The sequence below is a fragment of the Notolabrus celidotus genome, chromosome 19, assembly GCF_009762535.1.
Source record: "Notolabrus celidotus isolate fNotCel1 chromosome 19, fNotCel1.pri, whole genome shotgun sequence".
NCBI classification, from domain to species: Eukaryota; Metazoa; Chordata; class Actinopteri; order Labriformes; family Labridae; genus Notolabrus; species Notolabrus celidotus.
This window is the reverse complement of record NC_048290.1, coordinates 25,548,452-25,573,198: the sequence shown is the minus strand read 5'-3', so window position 1 is coordinate 25,573,198 and position 24,747 is coordinate 25,548,452. Positions and strand designations below refer to the sequence as shown.

Here is a 24,747-nt window from a genome sequence, read left to right as displayed (position 1 = left end):
CCTTAAATTTCAGAAGAAAGTTCTGAAGATCAATTCTTAAACTTGCTGGGAGGTCAAATCTGGGGTGTTTTTTTTAGAATTTAGGTTAGAGCAGGAATCAAGGCGTAAAGAGAGGAAGGAATGTAAGATAGTCTTGGTCTTTAAAAGATAAAACAGCATGGATCAGATTTGATCAGAGCTGATGAATGGATTGAAAAGCTGTATGGAAGACAAACTGACACAGAGATGATATTTTTAACTTCATTTTGTCAGAATACTTTATGTATTGACTTTGCAGGATGTTAAGAGAATAATAATAATCTTTACTATATTAGATAACAGTTGTTAGGCAGGTTTGATGTTTTTCATCACCTTCCACAGCATTTACAACACTGGTGGTGATGCTATACAGATATATTTACATAGATTTATTAGTTTCAGCCCCTTAGAAATATATTTTAGTTTGTAACTATGAACTTTTGATCAACTGTTCTATTTCTTTATGGTTTCTTTTTGGCACTTTCACCTTTATTAGATTGGAGAGCTGAAGAGAGAATGTGGGGTGTGAAGAGTGGGAGAAGACATGCAGCAAATGGTCTAGGCGGGGAGTCGTGCCAGCGACCTCTGTGACAAGGACTACGGCCTCTGTATATGGGGTGTGCTTAAACCGCTAGGCACCCCTACTTTCTTTCTTTCTTTCTTTCTTTCTTTCTTTCTTTCTTTCTTTCTTTCTTTCTTTCTTTCTTTCTTTCTTTCTTTCTTTCTTTCTTTCTTTCTTTCTTTCTTATTCAGCTAATCTTTTTAGATTGTATTGATTTTCAAATGTGCGCAAAAGGCAGGCACAGGCTAAAGACCAGCATTTAATGTCTCTGTAAATCCATTTAAGTCCATTTGTCCACTTTAACTCACCTGTCTCTATACAAACACACACATGAACACACGCACACACACTTTCCTACAGGGGCTTATCTAACCTTTGAAACCAACCTGGATGTGTCCGTCTAGCTTTTGAAAGCCGTAATTGGCAGTTCGATTAGGTCTTCTGCCGCCTGAGGCAGTGGGTTGAGAAAAGGGACTAATGTATTAATGCTGTGTTTACGCCTCTACAAGTACCTGCTGTTCCATAAATCTGCTTGAATCAAATACACCCAAATTAAGAAGTGAGAGGTATAAATGGTTGAATACTTTTTTTAGCTGGAAATGTAAAAATAGTTGAATGATACGTATTAAGCCAAGAAAAAAAGAAAATGCAGCAAGCAATAAAGTTTACTTAACCCAAGCAGATTGTCATTGATAATGTCCATGGTTGAATTTGGATCAATTAGGGGCTGGCAGATGCGCAGAATCATGGTTGACCTCAGGGCTTAAAGGATACAATCTAATTTCCTCAATAAATGTAATACCATTAGGCAGGATACAAACAGACAACTCACAAGGGAGGAGTCTCTTAAAAACCAGCGAGAGACAGAGCGAGACAGAGCAGCTGCTCAGAGGAAAGAGACAATATCCACAAGGGTGGAGAATCAGAAATCTTACTAAGTCAACTTCCTACATTTTGTGGGCCAAGGAGGAAAAAGAACATCAGTGGTAACAAATAGCTCACCTGACCACTGTCAGAGAGATTTGGAGTCTACTGAGGCCTAAAAGCAGAGCAGAAGAATCCAGAGGATTTGAGTTTGGAAAGCTGGCACTTTAACAGAACTACAGAGCCGGAGAACACTCTCTTTGAAACTTCCTGGATTGAACTTTAAATCAACCCCTGCTGACAGAGTGAGTAAGCCAAATCATCCTGAGAGAAGATTAAGATTCATAATCAGGGCTATGAGGGTCTTCAATAAGAACCTTCGCCTTCAGGACGTCACCATCATGTACTTCACCGCCCTGGCTGCTCTCATGGTTATTCTGGTGGCTTCGTACCAGGCGCCTACCAATGCAGTGGAAATATCCAGCCTTCCTTCGAACCCATCCAGCCCTCTACCACGTCTCCCCATGCCTTTCCATGTGCCCCTTGACCCGCAAGGGGATCTCCAGCTGGCATGGAACATCAGCTATGCCAACCAGGAGGTGTACATGGAGCTGAGGGTCAAAGAGCTCAGACATGGTGTTGTCCTGGGGATGTCTGACCGCGGGGAGCTGACCAACGCTGACCTGGTGGTGCTGTGGGACTCAGGAAGTAAAAGCTACTTTGGGGTAAGAAGCCATGATGTTGAATTTAGAAAACAGTGAGCTACAGTACATTTATCATCTGGCACAACACATTTTCTAGGTGTTAAATCAAACATTTTACCTGTCTTCATCACTCCCTTGCAATCCCCCCCTACTACATTCACTTGTTAAATTCCTAAAAGCACAGGGATTACATAAAGTCCTTATGGAATGGAGGTGTCTGTGGTCCCAGGAATGTGAGATTGGTCTTTTTGCACAAGAAACCGGCAGACAGCTTGCTTCACACAGTCACAAAGGGTGTTATCGGCCCCTGGTAATTGGAAATCACTCAAACTGCACTAATAGCTCGAGTTCATGTGGGAATCATTAGCAGATATTAGCATATCAAAATTGAATCCTGGGCTGATTAAGATGTTTAAAAGGCCTCATTTTGCCACACAAAAATCCAACTGAGGTTCCCCCCCCCCAAGAAATCCCGTGATAAATGTTTCTGAAAGGCAATTTATCTAGAAATCCTATTTACCTAACTTTTCAATTGCTTTGGTCCATGTAAATATTCATGAGAAACCCTGAACAGGATGAATACTAATTGTAGTTAAAAATGTATTCTCATTCTTCTTCCTATAAAAGGTTAACCTTATCACATAATTAACAGATTAAAAAAATTAAAAAGTTGAATGGGTGAAAAATATTGGGACCTTGAGGATGCTGTTTTTACAGAACCAGCTGTTGATGATGAATGAGAATATTTGTCATTTACATAAGAGTGGAGAAGGTCAGCCACAGATGAAGAATGAATTCTTGCATGTCACAATAATTCAGTGTGAAGAGCGCTACATAAATATGGACGACACGCCTCCATCATCCCTCCATTGTAAGAGTGAAGCCAATAACCCCCTGCAATGGGCACTGACATATTGTACTGGTAGTGTATTTTGGAGCTGAAGCATGCACGTCTGGCTGGTAGAGCTAAGGGACTCATGTCACACCCATTCCACTTACCAAAATGCAAATTTATTTTACCAATAAAACAGCTTGATCTACAGTCTTGAGTCAGTTTAAACTCATGTTTACACTCATGGTTATGTAAAGGTCAACCAGTCTTGTGTTAGCATTTTTCTGTTTTAGCTTTCACTAGTTCCTTCGACTACTCTGCTTATCAGGTAAAGAAAGCTACAGGAGCTCGCTTTTGTCAACACAGCTTTCAATCATGATTAAATATTAAATATTAAATACATTAAACTGTTTATTTAGACTGAATACTATCTGTTGTTTGACACATTTTAACACATAGTATCCAGAGTTACTATTTCCTTCACCATCACTTGCTTTTTGAGAATGATTTTCTTTTCTTTTCATCCATCTGTCAGTTCCATTTGTGAGGTTATATTGACTTATTCAGCAGAGAGAAGACATAAAAAGAAATCTCCGCTGGGGATCTCTGCTGTGATTCGATCGGAGGCCAGAAGGAGCTTGCAGGGCTCTCGGGGCTGCTCTGTAGGCTCAAACACAAAGGACCCCTGAAACCACATCAAAGTTTCAACGATAGTTATGGCTAATAAGTCCTCCAGCAGTCTGTCAAGCTATGCCAGGATAATTATTTGTCTGGTGCTTGAATAGCAATCTACCAATGAGATAGGATCAGAAAAATCAGGCCTGTTTGATGACAAACTGCACAGTACATTATAATAAAGTGGGGAAGCATGTGTTTTCATGTATATAGTATGATACATGTTGTGCCTTATAGGAAAAATGCATACACATTATTACATTTAATTTAATATAATTGTAAATGCAATATAAAAAGTATTCTGGTGTGAATACTGATTACCATGGGAGCAAATGGTAAATACGTAGGATTAAATCATACCTTTAAATGATTGGTAACTTTAACTCCCCATTATTCTCTACTTCAATTCTAAACCCACCCTGTCAGACAAATCCCAGTGTACCATATCCCTACAGATCAAACATAATACTGTAACTCACATCACTGTAAAGCTTTTTCTTGTTAAAATTGATCTCCTCTTTGCTATCAGACTTCCTCCCCCCCCTCGCTCCATCTGCCTGTCTTCCCTCAGGAGGGCAAAACCACCAGCATAAGAAAGGTCACTGCTGAGCTACAGTCTCTCTCTTTCTCGCACACACACAAAAGCACAGCCGCACACAGTGCCTTGCACAAAGCAAGGCCCATTTTAGATATGCTCTAGTTCATAGACTTCTAAAATCCCTTTTTAAATCAATGTATTCAAATGAGGCCTCGAAGACTTGAATATTAAGATTTGTCATTTAATTTCGAACCAGAGATAAGAAGGCAGTATATGTTTTTTGTTCTCTCCCTTCCTTTTCTTTGGTTTGGCTTTCAGTACCAGTTACATAAAATGAAAGAGAGTCTAACAATCTCTGGGGATAGACGAAGTTAGTTTTATGACACTTTCAGGACAGGATTAAGGGAGACCTGTACTTCTTTTTGGAAACTTGAAGTCCTGATTTGACCTCTATAAGAATAAGTTCAAGGGTTGTCTCATCTGTCTCAAAACAAGAATAACAAACCAAAATGTTTCCATCAGTTTCAAAACTGTCCAAACTCCTTCATTAAGTGACTCTCAGACAAGGGCAGATTTGTTACTTAAACAGTTTAAAACCACATTTGAGCCAGATTAGTACAAATAATGTTTGGATGCCAGCCAATGAAATTCCTACAACTATAATTACAACAAAAAATATAACTCCACTCAGCAAGTTGAAAGCTCAGCTGTACTTTCCTGTTGAATCAATCCCTGCAGAAAAATCTACAAATTGCAGTGCTATCTTGCAAGTCTATTGACAAGGGCCTGTGTCCACTGACAGTGTTTTTGCTCTGACAGTGCTTATTTTCTTTACCAAAGCAATACAGTTCAATGATTTCAGCTCTCAGCACAAATATGCCCTCAGCAATAGCTTTTCTCTGTCACTGTATTCACAACACTTTAAACTGGAAAATAGTTCAACTTTTCAAACAGTGCTGCAGTCGTCAGTGTCACTTCTCCCTCCCGACTAATCAAAAGACAAAAAGAGGCAGGACTAGGCACAGGAGAAACTTATATGACTCTTGTTTTTAAGGGCACACTTTTGGGTCTGAGCTGCTGCAAACACATAATTAACATGACATTTTCCTTTTTTCCTTTGTTGAATTAAAAACAGAACGCAGGAAGTGCCCTAAACCAGTGGATCAACACATTTTTGTTTCATTAGCACCAAGCTGTAACTGAAATGAGCTCATAACATTTGAAACAAAGTGCACATTTATTCATTTATTTATTCAGCTCACCAATGAGCAAGCACATGGCAACAGTGACAAGAAACAAATATTTTAAGAAGAAACCAGAATCAAAGTGGGATCAGAGCTGCAGTTATCAGCAACAGAAGCGAGTCAAGTTAGCTGACACCTTTCTTCTAGCATCATTAATAAGTATAACTGAGATTCATCTGTGTAACAATGGATATATATATAGGGTGTTTCATGTTTACGTCACAAAAAAATACATGTGTAAGGTAAACAGAAAAGGTCTGAGTACTAGACCTTGTGGAACTCCATGAATAACTTTGGACTAAGATCAATCTGGTCCCTCTGTAAATGCAAATGCCTATAGATTGGGTTTCATTATCCAGACTGAATAATGTGTCCATACAGATCGCATGCTCATACCAGGTATAACATTGGTATCACAATGGTATCTCCTCAAGGCCAGTAAAGCAAAGAGAAAGGTTTGAGTGACCAAAACTGTTTCAGTGAACATATGGGTAAGTGTAATAAGACCAGGTGGAACAATGTGAGCTCTTTAATAAGACAACATATCTCTAAGGGATCCCTTCTTATAAATACTCCAAATTCTACTCCAGAACACTCACTAAACATTACTACTGACAAAACTTTATATAAGCTTCAATAGTCGAGTTCCAACTCAGTCCCTCGGCCATCTTCAGAGATCTTAGCTGTTCATTCTGTACACAGACATGTAACACGCATAACACATACCTTATTCTCTTCACATCTTATTTTAGATTCATATCCTCTGTATGTGCTTTCAAAAGCGTTGGCTTCACAGTCCTTGCAGTACGTGTAGGACAGTTATGTAAGAGGGACTGAGCAGGAGACAGAAATAAAGAGAGAGATCTTAGGTGCTATTCTGGACAGATAAGAATGTGAGAAAGAGAAGCGGATAGACGGAGCTGTTGCAAAGCCTCCTGGCAGAGAAGCAGAGTCTTGTACACGGGATTGGAAAGGTTTCACAACAACAACCGCAAGAACACTTTCCCTGGTTTCTAACTTTATCATTATCCAGAGTGTAACAATAATCTAATTCTTACGAGGTCTGTGCTAATATTAAAATGAACAAGTAGCAAAATTATTTCTCAACTCTTGATTCACTTATTTTACATTTCAGCTGAAAACATTTGTCTTTTTAAACTTAATCCTCTAACCCTTTAATGCAAATCTCATTTAATCTTTTCTACCATACTGTATTTAGAAAGAAGTCTCCCCAGCCTAGTTTGCGTGGACACAAAGCTCCTCTTAAATATATTCATTTATGTTTGAATAATAAGTGAAACCAGCTTGGCTAAGTCCAACTACACACTCCATAATTCCTTTAATGGTACAGTGTGTAGAAATGGTAATATTTTGCAATATCTAGCGGTTCTAGATTGAAACACTCCCTTGCTCACTTCTTCCATCAATGCACCAACGGTGGCCTTCAGGGACAATAAGCTCCTGTGATGCATATTTTTACCAAATCTGCTCTGCTTAATGCTGCTATATTCTACTCACCATACCTTAGACAGCTCATTAGGTTTCCTGAACTGCAGTTTTAGATAACAAAGGATGGAGATGAGCCATCCCTATCCCCTTTTGTTATCTAAAACTGCAGTTCACAAAACCTAATGAGCTGTCTCATCTTGAAGCACATTTCAGGGCACATTTACAGGTTTGATTTCTCAATGTAACCTTGTGTGTTCTCTTCTTCAGGATGCATGGAGCGACAGCGAGGGTCACGTTTCATTGGACAACAAACAAAACTACGAGTTGATGGAAGCCAAACAGAAACCTGATGGGTTCTACCTTCTGTTCAAGAGACCATTCAGCACGTGTGATCCCAGAGATTATCTAATAGAGGTGTGTAAAGGCCTTCTTTCACAGTAAATGTACCTGTTAGAGGAAAAAACATGGGTCTGTCAGTGTCAGAGCAGGACTGTTAGTACAAACAATTTTCTAGACATGTTAACTGCAGTGTCAATACATTCTACTCCTGGATAATTAAAGCAACATTGAGGAGTTTTTGGTTGGTTTTGAAACTGGCTAAAGTTAATATTGATGCCTCTATTATTTGATGTACAAAAAAATATAGACCATCTAAAAAAAAACTGATTACATCTATAAAGTTGTTCTCAATGCCTGTCACTCTTGCAGAGAGTAGGTGTTAGTTGAGGCAATTGACAGCATGCTGCACATTATATATATTTTTGAAGGCTTTGAGTGCTTTCATTCAGAAGATAGGACACTGGATGGAGTAGCTAACTGAGAAAAGAGAGTGAGGGGTGGTAAAAGGCCATGGGTTAGGATTTGAGCCTGGGCTGCCCACTTCATGGACTACTAACAGAAAGTAACTGAATCCCTGAGTCACTGCATTATGAAAGTAATGAGTAACTTGGGAAGATAACTTTAGCGTTACTACTTTGTGCTTCAATACTCGTATTAATGTACCCTGCCTTTTGTCTCCCCCGTACTTTGCTAACTAGATCTCTGAAAGCAGCCAACTCCATACGTGATATGGAAAGCATGTCTGCAATAATATAACTTGCAATCAGTGTGTTTAGTCCTCCCTGGCTTTCAGATTGTGGAGGTGACTGTGATTTAAAATCAAGCCTTAGCTGTTTGGATGGAGTGGCTCCTCCTTGATCTGCTGAGATAACGTGAGCTTATGTGAGGGTCACCGGTGTTTGCAGCGCTGGGCTCTCTGGCAACCACCTTAGAAGACGCGTGTTTTGTTATGTTTGCAGAAATATTGGTCTTGATGGTGGACAAAGTTATCCATCCTGCACTAAACTACAACCCTCCACTATGTTCTTGTCCTTCACCTTGAGGAGAGAAAAATGATGTGTGTGTTTTCAAGATAAAAAGCTCACACCTGAAGGTTCATCAGCCATTGTGCAGACAGAAACATACAGGTATATTTCAGAAGGTGTGCTGGACAACTGAATGAGAACAATTAGCTCATTTTTAATCATTTTCACCATCAACTGGCCCCGGCTTTGGGTGTTTTACTGCATTTTTCTGTTTATATTTCTAAATTATGAACTCTCAAGCCCTTTAAGCAGTAGTCACCTGTATGGGAGGATTGCGTAAGTAATGTTTGGTTGATTTGCTACAGGATTTTGGTTTTACATTCATGTTACCTCCTACATTTTATGAGCCCATGCTAGGACACACACACCTGCTGCTTCGTATGTCACATAGCCTAAGGCAAAAATAACGTCTGTCAGTCCTCATCTGACTGGACTTGTCTGATAACAGGTGGCAAGAAGATGCAGAAGACTGGGAAGATGGCGTTTGAGTGCATGCATTTGTGTAGCCTAAGGAAACGCCGCTGTGTGCTTGCTCTGTGGCCATGTGTGCGTAGGAGGGTGTGTGTCTGCTCTTTTTCTCCTGGCATTTTTAATACTGTATTTAATGCATGTATAAAAATATACGAGGCGAGACAACATGTGGAGCTCATAAAAACTAAAAAATAAGCACATTTTCCACTGAAAAATTCATTATAAATATTACGGTTTCCATGGTAATACATCAGATCTCTAAGATGCAGACTCAAAACCTAGGCCCATCACTATGACAACATAATGAAGTGTTTGTGGAAGCATTTCAGCGGAATAATAACCATGAGGGATTTTTTAGTTTGAGATACACAGCCCTCATATTCTTCTTTGCTGCAGTACATTTCTCTCTGTGTTTGATTGGTCAGGAGGGGACTGTGCACATCATTTATGGACTTCTAGATCAACCACTTATCTCACTGGAGCAACTGAACCTCTCCAGCATCCACACTGGAGTACAGAGAGTCCTGATGCTCCGCCCAGACATGCTGTCATCCACCTTGCCTCCAGATGTGGAGACGCTGGATGTTGTGGCGCCAAATGTCATCATCCCAAATCAGGAGACCACCTACTGGTGCTTCATTCAGGAGCTGCCTGAAAACATGCCCAAGAACCACATTGTTATGGTATGAGGGCTTCTATAAATGGAAACACTTAACATGGACTTTAGTTTCATGCAGTAGGGGGGATGAAATTAATCAACACAAAAGCTGCCTTACAAATGTGTCCTTTCAGAAATATAACAACATTTGAAATATCAAGTAAAACACAGCAAAATATGTTGATGCTCTGCACTTTATCCTGCATGTAATGAATTTCAGAGATGCTTTTATTGACATACCTGTGCTTCCTAGCAATTTTACCACAGCTTTCAGCCACAGAAACAACAGCACTCTCTCTTTTCCCCTTGTTTTTCTCCCTTTTTCTGTCAGTATGAGTCAGTGATAACTCCAGGTAACGAAGCCATCGTGCATCACATGGAGGTGTTTGAGTGTTCTCCGGATATGAGCCATGTTCCACAGTACAGCGGCTCCTGTGATGACAAGATGAAGCCAGGCAAGCTCAACTTCTGCCGTCATGTGCTGGCTGCATGGGCCATGGGTGCTGAGGTATGATGAGAAAAAGACACCCACACACATCCTCTTACTGAACTTTCACTGACTATTCCCCAATCCAAATTTTAAAAAGTCATACAAACAAACCTCAGGAATTACATGGTTTATAAAACCGAGCTCAAACTCTTGACTACCACTAAAAGTGAGATCACAGTGTCAGTGGTGCAAAAGATTTAAAACTCAAACTATCTTAAAAATAGAGATACACCCAAACAAACAGGATAACAGATGAAGCAGGATAAAAATATGCATTTATAAGTTTTTTAATAAACATTTGCTAAACCAGTCTCTAATTAAATAAGAGTTTGAATAACTTTTGATTTTGGTCCAGTCGTTGTTCCTATTATAAGAGATAAACAATAACTCCCACTCTCGTAATATTTATGCCTTACCGCAGGCAAGGCATGTTATGAAGATGATCCCACGCCCAGCTAAATCTATTAAGAGCCTAAAGACAGTCTGCATGTGGGAAGCACACTCACATGCAAAAATCACAAGCTTGCCTGTATGGTCACACAACACAAAGTCTAATGAAAACCACATATTTGATTGGAAGAGGTAAAATAATGGAAGGGAAAGGTTTCATAATGCTTAGTGTTCTCATTGAACAGACGAAAACAAAGGCCTTATGGGTTTTGTACAAGAAAATGCATCAGTTTTCTGGGTCAGTTTCTATAGTTTGTTAAATTGATTCGTATTAGCTACCTTGTATTTTCGAATAAACAGCAGATACAATGATATGTGTGATGTTAAATGTGTTGCTCGTAGTGCGTGATCAAATGGATACGTTTCACCTCACTCAAAAGTTTCCCTCGGCGACACAAAGAGTTTTCACCCTTTGTTCTCAAATTCAAACTTCATGACCTCTACACTCATTTGACTTTTTTGACCTCAAAATGTATGGTCAACTCATTGTACAGCACTTCAAGTACCAAGTAGCAAACAGCTAACAACCAGCTTGCTAACGTTCATAGCGTAGTCATAATGTGGCTAGAAACACATCTTAAATGTGTTTTTGCCAGTTGCCTCTGCTGCAAATGTTCACTGTAGGAAACCATTAGCTAACAGTGTTGCTGACTAACAGCTCTATATTCTGCCTCATATGGGCCAAGAAAGGTTTCACTGCTTTTAGACACTAAAATTAGTTTTAAAAAACTGAGGTACAAGGATGCAGTGTAACTTCACAGGCACAGTATTTCCTGAAGTATTTGTATCCTGGCAGCTTCAGCTAGCTAACAAGTCAGCCAGTTAACAGACTTTCCAACTGTGAGATATTTTTATATTCAAGTTATGAAAAATCCCTTCCAAATTAGGTTTTTAGTGATTTTTGAGAAGAAATAAAATAATTCAGTTCCCTTTTGTGCAGAGAAAAAGGCACCTGTTTCCTTTGCCCACTAGCACCCCATGCACTCACTGCACTATGGCTAGTTAGCTGCGAACCAGCCGGCTGACCGAGCAAGCACGCAGCCTTCTGGTCACATGAAGCAGAGAGGACAGGGACCGGCAAGCCTGTCACCATATTTCCCTGCTCCGCTCCCCACTGTATCACAGCCAGCCTGGCCCTTCTCTGATTGGATTATCTGCCAGCCAAACAAAAACATGCAGGATGCCTTCTGTGGGCTGTGAGCTGTGAAGACAAGATTAGGTGGGAAATATCCAGGCCTCTTTCATCACCTCTTAATAGTGTTGTTTCATTCTCTCCGGCACTGCATCAGACGGGTAACGTGGCCTTGCAAAAACACAAAACAAGACAGGAGAGGAAAATAAAGTAGGGGAAGTTTGAGAGAAACAATAATGTACGACACTGTCGGAATGCAAAGAGAGAGGAAACGGGCAACGTGCGTGCTTGTAGGAGAGAGAGCAAGTCTCTAAGGATTGTACTGAGAGGACATGATTAAATAAAACAATTCTCTCTTCCTTTTCAAGATGCATGTGTCAGCAGAAGAGGCTTAAGGTGGGCTGCCTTCTGAAATAGGTGAAGACACTGATGACAAATCAATATCAAATCAAGATTCCTTTATAATACTGTAGAGGTTTGATATCCATGGCAGCAGATGTGACTCTTACATTAATTTCTGCTGGGAGAAGCAGTACAGTACAGACACCAAAGATTGAACAAGGAAGAAAGAAAAGCATACAAGTTGAAACAGCATCCCAGAGGGAGCATCAAAGAAAAATACAGGATTTCTTTATGCAATAATAATCAGTGAAGACTTTCTCTGCCAGCTCAGTGATCCCCAGAAAGCCCATGAGGGATGCAGAGATTGGCATGATTCAGATCAATGTGTTGATGTTCACTTTAATGTAAAAAAAATAAATACACACTTCAGTCTAATGATTTATTGCTGTTACATTTTAAACTCCATGTAGGCATACTAATAATTTTAGACACCATCAAAATGTGGAGAACACTCAATAAAGTTAGAGAGGTTATATATTACCTATGCAATTTGGGTAATACAAGAGAAAAAGCAATAATATAATGAAGACTCTTAGAATAAACCATATGGAAACGGGACCACATGTTAAGGATGATGGAGGACTGGTTTTATTTGGGTAGGGAAGTTTGGAATTGTATTTTTGGGAAATCCTGCTGTGGATTTGATGAACTCTTCCCTGTAAACTAGAAAGACCTCTAGAGACTCCAAAGAGGTGACCCATATGTCTTTCATTCCTTAACTTGTATGTTATATATATGAAATATATAGTTGGGCAATTTATTTTGTTGTCCTCCACTAAAACGTTTTAAGACTGAAATGTATGACTTGTATTTTTTAAGACAGCGCTTGACAGAACAAAACATAATACCACAAGTTACAGTGAGGATATGATATAAAATATCTTGACTCTAAATCATTAAATAATCATTACAAAATGTGAGAAAACAAACAGCTGTGTATAAATGAGTGAAAGAATGACATGTGTGTGTTCACTTCCAGGCTTTCTACTACCCTCCTGATGCAGGGCTGCCCATGGGTGGACCGGGCTCCTCAAGATTCTTGCGACTGGAGGTCCATTACCACAACCCTCTCCTTATATCTGGTACACACATATAAACACACATTCAAGTTTATACTATCACAGATCCACTCTCCTTTTCTGCCTCAAATACACACAAACATTAGGATTCTCTACACCTCCTCTGATAAGTGCCAGGCTTTTCTTCAACAGTGTGAATCATTTAAAGTTTTCTCACACATACTTTTTAATCTCACTTGAATGATTTACTACAGACTTTGTTTCCCTTATCCTGATCTGAGCTGAACCGAGCTCATAATATTCAAATGTCCTACATAACTTTCTAACTTATTTTCATTCTAGCTTACTTTCCTCCTTCCTGGCAGTTCAAGATATAACTAAAGCAAATACTTCTGATCAAGCCAGAACAAAAGCAGAACTGGTGTGCACGGTGAATCTGTTTGAATTTTGCTTTATGTATAGGGAGTTGAGAGCAGCGAGGTGGAGCTGGTATTCAAGATACATAGATACATATACAAGATGTTTGAAATTAAACCAAATTGGGTATAAAATTGGAAATTTTAAACCCATTTCTCAAAAATGACCCGAACAGGTCTGAATGTTTTATAACCTCCACCTGGCTGCAGTCGTTTCTTCACCAGCAAGGCTTATTATTGCTACCCTAAATTGTTTTTCTGGTCCATGCATGATAAACTCCAGGAGACTATCTCTCTCCTGACTTACTACTGTGTTGTATCAAATCACATTCCCTGCTTATGCCCTCTCTTTGTACAACATCCTTTTTGCTGGTAATTTATTATAATGTAGTGGTAGACTGACTGTGTATCTTATTTTAATGTTATTTTCATGACATTTTCTCTGCAGGCCGTCGAGACTCATCTGGGATAAGGTTACATTACACCCCCAGTCTGCGACGTTACGATGCAGGAATCATGGAGCTGGGCCTCGTTTATACTCCCATCATGGCTGTCCCACCCAAACAAGACACCTTCTACCTCAGTGGATATTGCACCTCCAAGTGTACCAAGACTGTGTGTATAAAAAAAAATTATTTACTGAATTATTTATGCTTCAAATATCAGGAATCCTGAGTGAAAATGTAAGCTAGGGAGGTGTTTCTCTAAGTTTGGTCCCTAAAGCACAGAAATCTAGTTTGGAGCAAAAATGTACACTGTCTGTATCATTGTCTCTCTGTTTATCTGTCTAGGCTTTGCCTCCTGGGGGGATCTTTATATTTGCATCTCAACTGCACACCCACCTGGCAGGCCGTGGGGTGAGGACAGTTTTGGTGAGGGGAGGCAGAGAGGTGGAGGTGGTGCAGGAGGATCAGCACTTCAGTACACACTACCAGGTGAGCAACGAAGGGTCCTTTTAGCCAGAGGAACCCAGTGCAGAGCTCCTCTTCTGTGCATTGTAAATGCTGTTATAGTGGAAAAGGGTGAGTTTTACTTCACAGAGCTATGTGCCACAGGAATACATTTATTATAGAAATACAATATGACAACTAACTAACAAAGAAAGAAAAAAAGCTAGCTTTGTGCTTTTATGCAATTTACTTGTACAGAAACTTTCAGGGAATTTTTGATCAAAGTTTTTCGGATTTCCAAGAATTCCAAAAATTGGGGGGGATTGTAAATTGTAATCTTTAGAAACTTGCAAAATGTTTTAGGAATTTTCATTTGAAATTTTATAACATTTTCAGTAATTTCCAATGAAAAATTCATAAACTTTCAAGTATTTTTAATTGCATGTTATTCTAATTTTCAGAATTTTTAATGGAAATATCAAGGAATTTTTAATGACAAATTTTAGATAACTTATAATTTTTAGAAACCACTGGTAAATTTTCAATGTGAATTTTCAGACACTTTTTGATGGTTTCAATTGAGATTTCCAGGAACTAAACCAGGAAATTTTGGAGACTTCATTACATTTTTCAATCAAAATTATTTGGAATTTCCAAGGAAAATGTCTACTATTACAAAAAAGTAATCTACTTTCATGCATTTTTCATTCCTTACTGTTCAAAATGTGTAATTTGAATCCCTTACTCTAAATTTGTATTCAAAATGTGCAATGACAATAATGATTTATATTTTATTCTTCTCTACATTGTATACTTATAAAAAATGGCATTAGTTATATTTTACAGTTACCAACACTAAGGTTCATTATATAACTATGCATTTACTCTTACCTAGAGAGGCTTTGAAGAAGTGGTGTGGCCATTGTAAAGGATAAACTACTGATTATGCAGGCGATTTCCAATTAATTCCACTCTATGTCTTTTAACTTATTTAGTTTAACTTGCTCATTTTACTTTCCCCTTTCTCTTTCCTCCAATCACAACTACACACATCTACTACCTCAGTGTATGCACATGTCTTTTTTTTTTTTTTTTTTTTAAATTTTTCTGCTTTCGTTGACTTTCAACATGTTTTAAAAAGTTAAGTCACTCTTTGGTATGGTGCATATGGTACTGATTGACAATATCAGACATATAATTTGGCAACCATTAATATACCTGGACCTGTGCCTAGCCTATCTCAGTTTCAACCTGAATTTGGTAAACACTCTCAAACATTAATTTTTTCGTTAACAAATGCATACACTACAACAGCCCAGAGCCCATTGGTTGGTAAGAGGAGCATACATCTGAAGAGCAGACCACAAAAGGAAAAAATTCATCCTTATCAAAGCCAATTTAAATCCCTGACACAGCAAAGGAATAGAATTTTTAGCAAGCATTACTCAAAGAGGAATAGTGCTTTTGTTTGGGACTATTCCTAGCACTGGATTAATCTGCATATGGTGCTGTTGTCTAGTAAGAACCCCAAAACAGATTACAGAGCCCATGTTTATTTTAACGAGGGAACACATCAGGCAGCATCCATATGTCTTTTTATGTCTTATGAGACAACAGTGTAGATTTACAGCGCAGAGGAATGAGCATCTCTTACTTTGGATTTACAGAAAACTCTTGTTAGTCATATCATTTTGTGTTTTAAACTAAAACAAAAAGAAAAAAACTCCTTGAAAATCAAAAGTAAGAGTTTGTATCTAAGCTTTACTCACTATTCTAGAATAAGTTCAGCAGCCAAATGCAATACAACAGTCACTATTATATCAGTTTAATATAAAACCTTACCCGACCATCAACTAGACATCAGAACTGACAAACAACACGTCTACTGTAGTGAGACAACAGACAACATCTGTTTGGGTTGTTTTTTATGCATAGTTTCCGTAGGCAGGTACAAACACTCACACAAAAAAAGAGCAGAGGACATCTGTGAGATGTCCTGATAACATCTCCAGCTGCTGTTGGTGTCAGACTAATCCAAACATACCTGTATGTTGGTGTTGTTTCAAACCCTGCAGCCTCATTAAGCATATGAGGACTTTATTTAACCAGTCTGAGCTAAACTAACAGAGCGTTACACACACTCAGCTAACAACTACAGAGGGTGCCTTTAAGGAACGCATCAACAACAAGCAGCTTCATCTTGCTGTGCTTGTTATAAAATGAGTCTAATTAAGCCTGAAATTAAGATGCAAGAGAGAAATGTACTGTGAAAACATATGCAAAGGTAAGAGGAGTATGGTTAAACCTTTGATTACCCTTTCAATGACAAATCACTGCTCTGTTCAGACTGCAGCCTTACTTCTGAATCAACTGAGAAGTCAGCTGTTGAGTGGATCCTCCCTTTAACGTCCTGCTTTTGTCTTTTCTTCTTCTTTACAGACGATTCGGGTTCTACATAAAATGGCGAATGTGTTACCTGTAAGTATAAAGCTCATCCTGCACCAGCATCTAAATCAACCAGAGACTGTCGCTCTCTTTCCACTCTGCAGATTTTATTCCCCAACAAGAAAGGGAATTTTACTATTCTGCAAACTCAGCTGTGTCTTTCTGAATGGAAGTGCCCCAGATGTTCCCTTTTCCCCTCTTTTGCATTTAAAGTATTGAATTAGAACACCTCGCTGCTGCGTAAGGTGCTTATGTGAAAATGGGGACAGACTGTAAAATCAGTGCTGTGATGAGAAGTTCTCTAAAGACAGATGAGACAAAAGCAGCATCTGAGCTCCACAAAGCTCCATTCAACAAACATCTGGCTTTTTAACTAACTATTTTTTGGTGAGTGGGCGTAAATTGTCTTCACTGGGCCTCATTCACCAATTGTCCTTTGTTAAAAACTTTTATTTTACATGCATATACTCAGTTTTCAAAAAGATTATAATGCACATTAAAGTTTCTAATAACTCTGTAGATCATACCTACACATGTTTGAGTGCTGACATATACCAGTGCAAAATTATGATTTCTGTGTTTTCCTTAAAGCTCATGTGTGAGTTTTTAGCTGGTAATGAAACAGACAGAAATGTATTCTAATGCTTCTATATGCAGTGGCAGAGCCAGGAGGTGGCCAGGGGTGGCCATGGCCACTTCTGAAAACTGATTTGCCAGCCCAGTGGCCACCATGAAATTCTTAAACATGATTGGCTATTTGCCTTGTCAGAGGCATTACTTATATTAAATTCAGCTATTGTGTTGTACTGCAGAGACAGTAGTTTCTGTAGATTTGAATATTATTTTTGTTGATACTTTGACTTTGGACAATCAACTTCATTTTGAGTCCTTAAAGAGTTCAGTTCAGCAGATTTAAATTTTGATACTTTGACGAGTTACATTTTTAATGTTAACGTTAGAAATCTAAAAATGATACAAAATGTAACATTTTAAAAAGTATTGTATAAAAAGAAGTTAACATAGATGTGATGATTGGAAGTAACCGTACTAGGTTTGGGGTAAGCCCCTAATATTTCCACACCTGGCCACCCCTTAACAGTCAGTGCCCCAGTTTGGCCACTCAAGTCAAAACTGTCTGGCTCCGCCACTGTCTATATGACTTACAAATGCAAAAAAAACAAAAAACAAAGTGTAGTGATTATGTCTTCATAGTTATTTTATGAGCCACTCAACCTAGTGGTGGGGTAGGTGGCAGATGAGTGGATCAACAGCACTCTGCAAAAACTGTCTTTCAAAAATGTTCCACACCAAAAAGTAATTGTGACTGTCACGTCAGAGAAACAGGTTTTTGAGATCAGGTCAACCATGCACATGAAAAAATCAGCAAAGAAATAAAAAGTCAAGCTTTATCCACAGGGGGCACCAAAAAGAAACACATATTTCCACTGCATAATATGAAGTAACAAACATACATTCATGATTAAAATATATTATACTGTTATTCAACTTTCATTTCATACTTTATTTCAATTTTGAAATGTTCTGTCTAAGCTGCGACAGCAAATTTTAAATTCTAAACATAAGCATTTGGGTAACGCTTTCTAAATAGATGTTGATTATGTATGTAATAATTGTTCAAATGACTAATCTGAGACATGTTATATGGTTTTGGAGCAACATACAAACAATGATTGCCTAGTCTTCTGTTTCTGGCATTTTAACCCCTAAATTTCAGATCAAACTATTTTATTCCACACAATCTGTGTGTTCTCTTATCTGATGACAGCGTTCTCAAAGTGATATCATCCATTATATTAGTTTAAAGCCTCTGTGATGAGTTTTTTAAGCCATTTTTTAAACAAATGGAAAAATGAAATAACAGTGGAACCTCTTTGAGACCTTCAAAAGCAGACCATTTAGTAACAAGTTTGACAATTTCTGTATTGTAATCTTTCCAAGTCTGAAACCGCTGCATGGGGGTAGGTGTCATCCAGTCAGACAGCACGCAGAAGAAACAGTCTATCTTTACATTCTCAACAGCAACTATTCACAATGAGTGAGATGTTTGGCTGTTAATAGAAAGCAAGATGAGATGTTTTGTCAGGAAATAGAACCTAAGCATGTACAGAACAATATCAGAAAAAACGTCATGATTACATCTTGACCAGTAAGGGGCAGCCAAATCAATACTAATACATTCAATACTAACACTGTAATATAATAATGTAATCAATCAGCCTGTTTGTGTTTGACTTCAAGCAGCACTACTTCCAATTTAGTTTTACTTGCGTATTTCTTACATTTGGAGTCCAGTGCTCAGTTGAATTGAAATTTTAAAGGGGACAAAGACTCTGTGCTTCTCTTTTCAGTCCTGTGGGACTTCTGGGTGCACATAGCCTGGCAGTCTCATGCCCTTTTATGGTCATTGGAGGGTCATTAATCTTAACAAAACTGGCACAAGCTCCCAACTTATGAGGACATGGCGTAAATTTAAAGCTCCTGTGAGGAGTATTTAGCTGATTATTGAACAGTCTTAAATGAATACTGATGTCTCTTCATGAGCTACAAAAGCAAGCAACATCATCATTAATGCTTGGAGTTTCTAGTTTCTGTGCTGCAGGGTCAGCACAGACAAAATGACTCCATGCAACAAAAACAGCCTTTATGTCTTCTAGAGCAGAGTTACACTGATTGATTCGTCTGGCTGTTAGAAGAAAGCAGGATGACATTTGCTGTTAGAAAAATAACACTGCTTCAACATGTACTGAACAAACTGGAGTGCAGGTGCTGCTTTGTCCACAGGGGGCGCCAAAATCAATGCAAACCAAACATTCCTTACAGGAACTTTAACAACAGCATCGTGAATCTGCCTTAGACCTTTCTTTATTGGTGAGTCAGGCCAACTTTTACATTGCTATACTTGAAAAATGTTGAAACACAGTTGTGTTTGTGCTTGATTCCGCAGGGTGACGTCCTCATAACAAAGTGTACTTATAACACAGAAGACAGGAGCAAGCCGACAGTGGTGAGCAGCATATATACTACAGTTTCCAAGACTATTTTTATATTCTAGAAGTTCACCTTGAGCACTGACAACAACAACAGAATATATCCTTGAGTGTTACCTTTTTTAATCTCTCCCCTCCCTCCATCTTTCTCCTTCAAACTCATCTTTCTTCCTTGTAATCCCTCCATCTCTCCCCCCTCCTAATACCTACATCTGCTCTTTGGGTATCACTTAAAATGGATGGTCCATTCTCAACACTCTACAAGCTATCAGTAGATATTCAGTTGCATGTTAATAGAGTGTCAGTTGATATTCAACTAAACTTTTTCAACAGACAAGTAACATGCATTCAACTACCTGCCTGTAAACTATAAGGTGCATTATCAGTACATATACAGTTACATGTCTAAGTCTTGTTGAACTGACACTCTGTTGACATGCAGCTGTATATCTACTGCTATGACTCTTCTTACTGATCTTCCGGTTGTGTAGATGCTTGATTCTGATTGGTCAAAACCCCTTGACAACCCCTGATAATGCACCTTATATTTACAGGCTGTTAGTTGAGTGCATGTTACTTGTCTGTTGAAAAAGTTTAGTTGAACATCGACTGACACTCTATTAACATGAAACTGAATATCTACTGATAGCTTGTAGAGTGTCTAGAATGGACTATCCAATTAAAGTGTTACCGCTCTTTGTACTGTCTATCTATGCCTCCCTTCATCCAAATCTCTTCTTTTCCTCAGGGAGGTTTTGGCATTATGGAGGAAATGTGTGTTAACTACATTCACTACTACCCCCGTACTAAGCTGGAGCTTTGCAAGAGCAACGTCGACCCAGAATACCTGCAGAAATACTTTAACTTCATTAACAGGTAGCACACGCTCTGTCTTTCCTTAAAACCATTTGCATGTTCCCCTTGTCCTTCATTCTCTTTCTTTCCTTTTGCTACTCCTTCTTCATCACCAGTGTGACTAAGCACTTTTTGGATTTTAGCAGTCCAGCCTTTCCTCCCAGCATCCTTCACTCCCGGGAACCACAGTGATTACTTCTTTTAATCTTGAAATCCTGCTGCTTTGTCCTTTAACTGATCTCCTAACAGTTCTGTCTGTTTTTTTTCCAATCTCATCCTCCTTTCCCAATCTCGCTCTGCCTCCCTCGCTTATCGACTTTCCGTCAACCATTCCTTCTCTCCTCTCCTTTCTCAAGGTTCCATGGAAATGACCGGTGTGTGTGCGGCGAGGTTAGTGTGACAGAGCAGTATTCTCAGCTGCACTGGGACGCATTCGCCGGAGAAGTGCTGGACTCTCTTTATAATACAGCACCCATCTCGATGCACTGCAACCAGTCGACTGCACGCCTCTTTCCTGTAAGTCCCCTGTCACATGCAGGCGTAAACTTGCCTTCCAAACCACCAATTAAACCAGATCAAAGACAGATAACAGTTGGACAGCATAGTCAGATCGGCTGAATAGAAAGCTTGTTACCTTGTGATATAAACACAGACACACTAAAGGTACTTGGATCAGAGCAAATAAATCAAAACTGATTAGGGACCTTGATACATCTTTTTTTGCAACATCAGTTGTGCAAGTGCAAACCAGGTCAGATACACCAACATGAAATAGATTTCAATGTTTGGATTGAGACATCAAGAGCACCACCAGGAGCAGAACAAGATAACAAAGTATGCTGAACTAGATTTTGAAATCTGTACATGATTCAAACATCAGGAGGAGGCTAATGAAAGGAGGCGTACCGCTTGATCTCTTCTCACATATGTAAAGATGCTGTCAAGGGTATTCATTTTCAAACATTTATTACATCAACTTCAATCAAAATGTGTGGTCTTTTATAAAGCTGACACAAATTCCATCTGTAGTTCCACCTCCTGAGGGCAGCTGAAAGACATTCAAGATAATTTCGCCGAAGCCACCAGGCACAGAATATATCAAAGTAATTCAGCAGTCTTTGTAGAATTGTTTCTCCATATAAAGCACAGTCTTCAGAAAGGTGAAGTCAATAACATTCCTGCCCACATCCCTTTAGCACAAATGGCCGGTAATGTATTAAATGTCAACTAGGTCATATGCGACCTGTGATCGTGTGTGGCATAGATAGGACATACTGTAAACAGCTTGTTGAAAGTGGTCCCGTGTGTCCTCTTGCAGGTCATCCACATGTGCAGTTTAAATAAACAAAAGAAGATAGCCTATGACTTTTGACTTACACAGTTGGAGTTAAGTTTTCAACCTCAAGAGTCTACAATAAACGCTCACAGCTGCACCCCTAACTCCTGAAGTGCCAAGTCTGTAATCTAGTACTCTCAGTACCTCCTCTTACAGAAAAGCTTATGTGGGTGTGTTTTCCAACACTGAAGTTTATTGTTTATAGGCTACATTCCTGCAGCGGCAGGGATTGGAAGAAACACAATAAGTAAGGGATGATGTATAGTAAATGGGTGGTTATGCAGATTAGAATCCTGTGGTATGTTTGTGCCAATTCTGTGTGGTATGACAGTGTCAACAGGCAGAGGTGAAACATGCTGTGCTCCTTTGATACTGATTTGATATGGTATTTGATCAGGTTGTTCCTGGTGTACCTTTTGCTGTTGAGAATATATCCCAGTTGTTATGGGGTTTGACCAATCAGAATCAAGTATTAGACACAGCCGTGTAATATTATATATTAAAATAATAGCAGTGAACAATATTTCAGTTAGCTGTAAGATTCATTCAGGTTATATTTGCCCCGTAAAACACAACCCACTTAGCTTTTAAATAAAAGCAGCTACTACCCAGTAAGATGCTTCACTTGAGGTTGTTTTTTTTCTCTGATTTCTACAGATGTTATCTCTGTCTATCAGTGATGTAAGTATTTTTCTTGTGTCTCATTCCTGATGGACCTGAACTGGTTTGAGTTTGGGAAACTCATAGCCACAAAAAAAGCTTGTTACTATCCGTGTTCACCAAGTGCTTTTGCACCCGTTTTCAAAGAACAGAAGGTTTAAGCCTGTTTCTGAGACCATTGGGTATGCTGACATCAGTGGTATCGGTATTGCTGCTGAGACTCTTTTGCTTGCAACTTTGCAAATTTGGACAAATAGCCTCCATTTAGATTCAAGGCTGGTCCAGAAAGGTGTCACTGACCAGCTAAAGCTGTATCGCTTTGCAGCCATGGTGGAACAAGGAATATCTAGCTGGTTGCATCTTGGTGGGCTCTCAATGCTATAACCTCCAGGTAGGACGTAGTCTGGCAAAACAGGGTGGTGAGTGTGATCTGGGCACACCCCAGTCACCCCAGTCCAAAATAAATGGACACACACTCCTGCCAGGAAGCCAACTTGCTTTGACAGCTGGTTGTTCACATCTGACATTCAAGGCCAGGATGCATGCAGCTGTGTGTATGAATCGTCTATGCAAAGCCTGTAGCTGAATTGTAATCCAAACCACTATTGATTCTACAGAACTTTCAGGTTGTACTGCCAAAAAAGAACTACCTGAGAGATTCTGTGCAAATAGTGCTTCAGCTTTGCTGTATTGCTGGACAGGCTCTGTTGTTTACTCGGAGAGTCCCTGTTGCTACAATTTCAGTCAGCTAAACAGCAACAGCATGGAATCCCAACCTTTGGTCACACCGTTTCTTTATGGGGCCCAGTGGCGAAACTCCCATGTAGGCTGTCGGGTACCCATCATAGTCTCTTCTCTTCTAGCCTAGCAGCCAGGGCTACAGTGGTTTTAGCAAAGGCGGCTTTTCTTCTGGCCATAGCATCAGCCGCCCTGCCAGCGTATATACAAGGGATTGAACCTAGATGGCAAAGTGGTGACCTAGCTATTCTTGCCTAAGAGAGGACACCTCAGCCGATCAGCTGCCAGAGTTCAGTGTCACTCATGATAAGATAAAGGCTTCATTTGTCGCGATTAAGTTGGTTTACTTATTGTATTTCCTACATCATTGTAAATATGTGGATATGTGTACCTGCGTGTGCAAGGTGGATACTAGCCAGTGTAAAGGGCTGCCTGTGGTAGAATTCACAGAACTGTAGTTACATTCATAACTCTTGTTTCTTTACAATAGTACAAACAGGATGAGCAGCACAAGTCAAGTACATTTAAAGAATGCACAATTAAAAACACAGCAGCAAAATCAACATTTGTACCTACCAACACTTATGAGTGTCCAGTAGACTATTGCTTTGAGAGCCTTATTAGTGCACAGCTATTTTCACTTACAGCTTATGCAAAGATAATCAGCAGCAACATTTCAAGCAGAACAAAACTGACAGATTAACTGGTATAACACTGCTGACCTGGTATGAATCATTTTTCACAGAAACACTCCAGCCGGTGAACTGGACCTTGTGAAAAATAAAGAAAACTACCACTTCACAGTCTCAAAGCTGTCCCATTAAAATGCACCCAAATTCATTAAAAAGCTCATTTTTATGCATGTTTCACATATTTTCACAGTGACAAATGAACAGAGCCAAACATGACCTGTTGTTTTCATTCCAAGGACACTACCCAGTTTATTGTTAAATCAAACCCTCACCAACTTTCAATGTGTCTTTCTCCAGGGAGAATGGGAGAAACAACCTGTGCCAGTGGTCACATCCATCCTTGAAAAGCCTCGCTATCCCTGTGAGGGAGGGGCACCTCCTACTGGACGACCCTCTGAACCCACAGCCTGAGGGGGTCAGCTTCAGCCTTGGGCAAGGGCACCTAACTGAGGACAAGTTAAAGACGCACCTGTGACTTTGCAGTTTAATAGATGAGTCCCCTGTTTATTACTCTTAACACAGTCTATGATTATGCAGCTGCCTGTGTTATCAGTATAAACATTACATATTCATGTCATATTTAAAATCATAGAACAAGGGCAGTATTTCTTACAATAAGAACTGGCATGAATAAACATGTAGAAGTGCAACTAATGAAGTGGGACCAAAGTGTTGTGAAGAAAATGTGTTAGTCATCAACATCTGCAGCGTTTCTATTAAAGTAATGAATGTGTTTTCACTGTTGGTGTCCTATGTTTAGTCTTTTCTCTGTTTTTGTGATTCTGACAATGAATAAATAAAAACCTTAAGACATGAACCAGTCATTTGGTGAATC

At 39.2% G+C, this 24,747-nt stretch overlaps 1 protein-coding gene across 1 annotated transcript; it reads left to right on the top strand.

The window, feature by feature from the left end:
* The first annotated feature begins 732 nt into the window (after positions 1-732).
* On the top strand, positions 733-24,729 carry dbh (dopamine beta-hydroxylase (dopamine beta-monooxygenase)). The gene is made up of 12 exons (XM_034709124.1): positions 733-2,169; positions 7,154-7,300; positions 9,147-9,404; positions 9,711-9,887; positions 12,833-12,935; positions 13,737-13,903; positions 14,080-14,223; positions 16,618-16,656; positions 19,589-19,648; positions 20,380-20,507; positions 20,843-21,002; positions 24,210-24,729. Exons 1-12 carry the CDS (start codon positions 1,801-1,803, stop codon positions 24,321-24,323), a joined length of 1,866 nt encoding a protein of 621 aa, XP_034565015.1. The 5' UTR covers positions 733-1,800; the 3' UTR covers positions 24,324-24,729.
* The last annotated feature ends 18 nt before the right edge of the window (positions 24,730-24,747 follow it).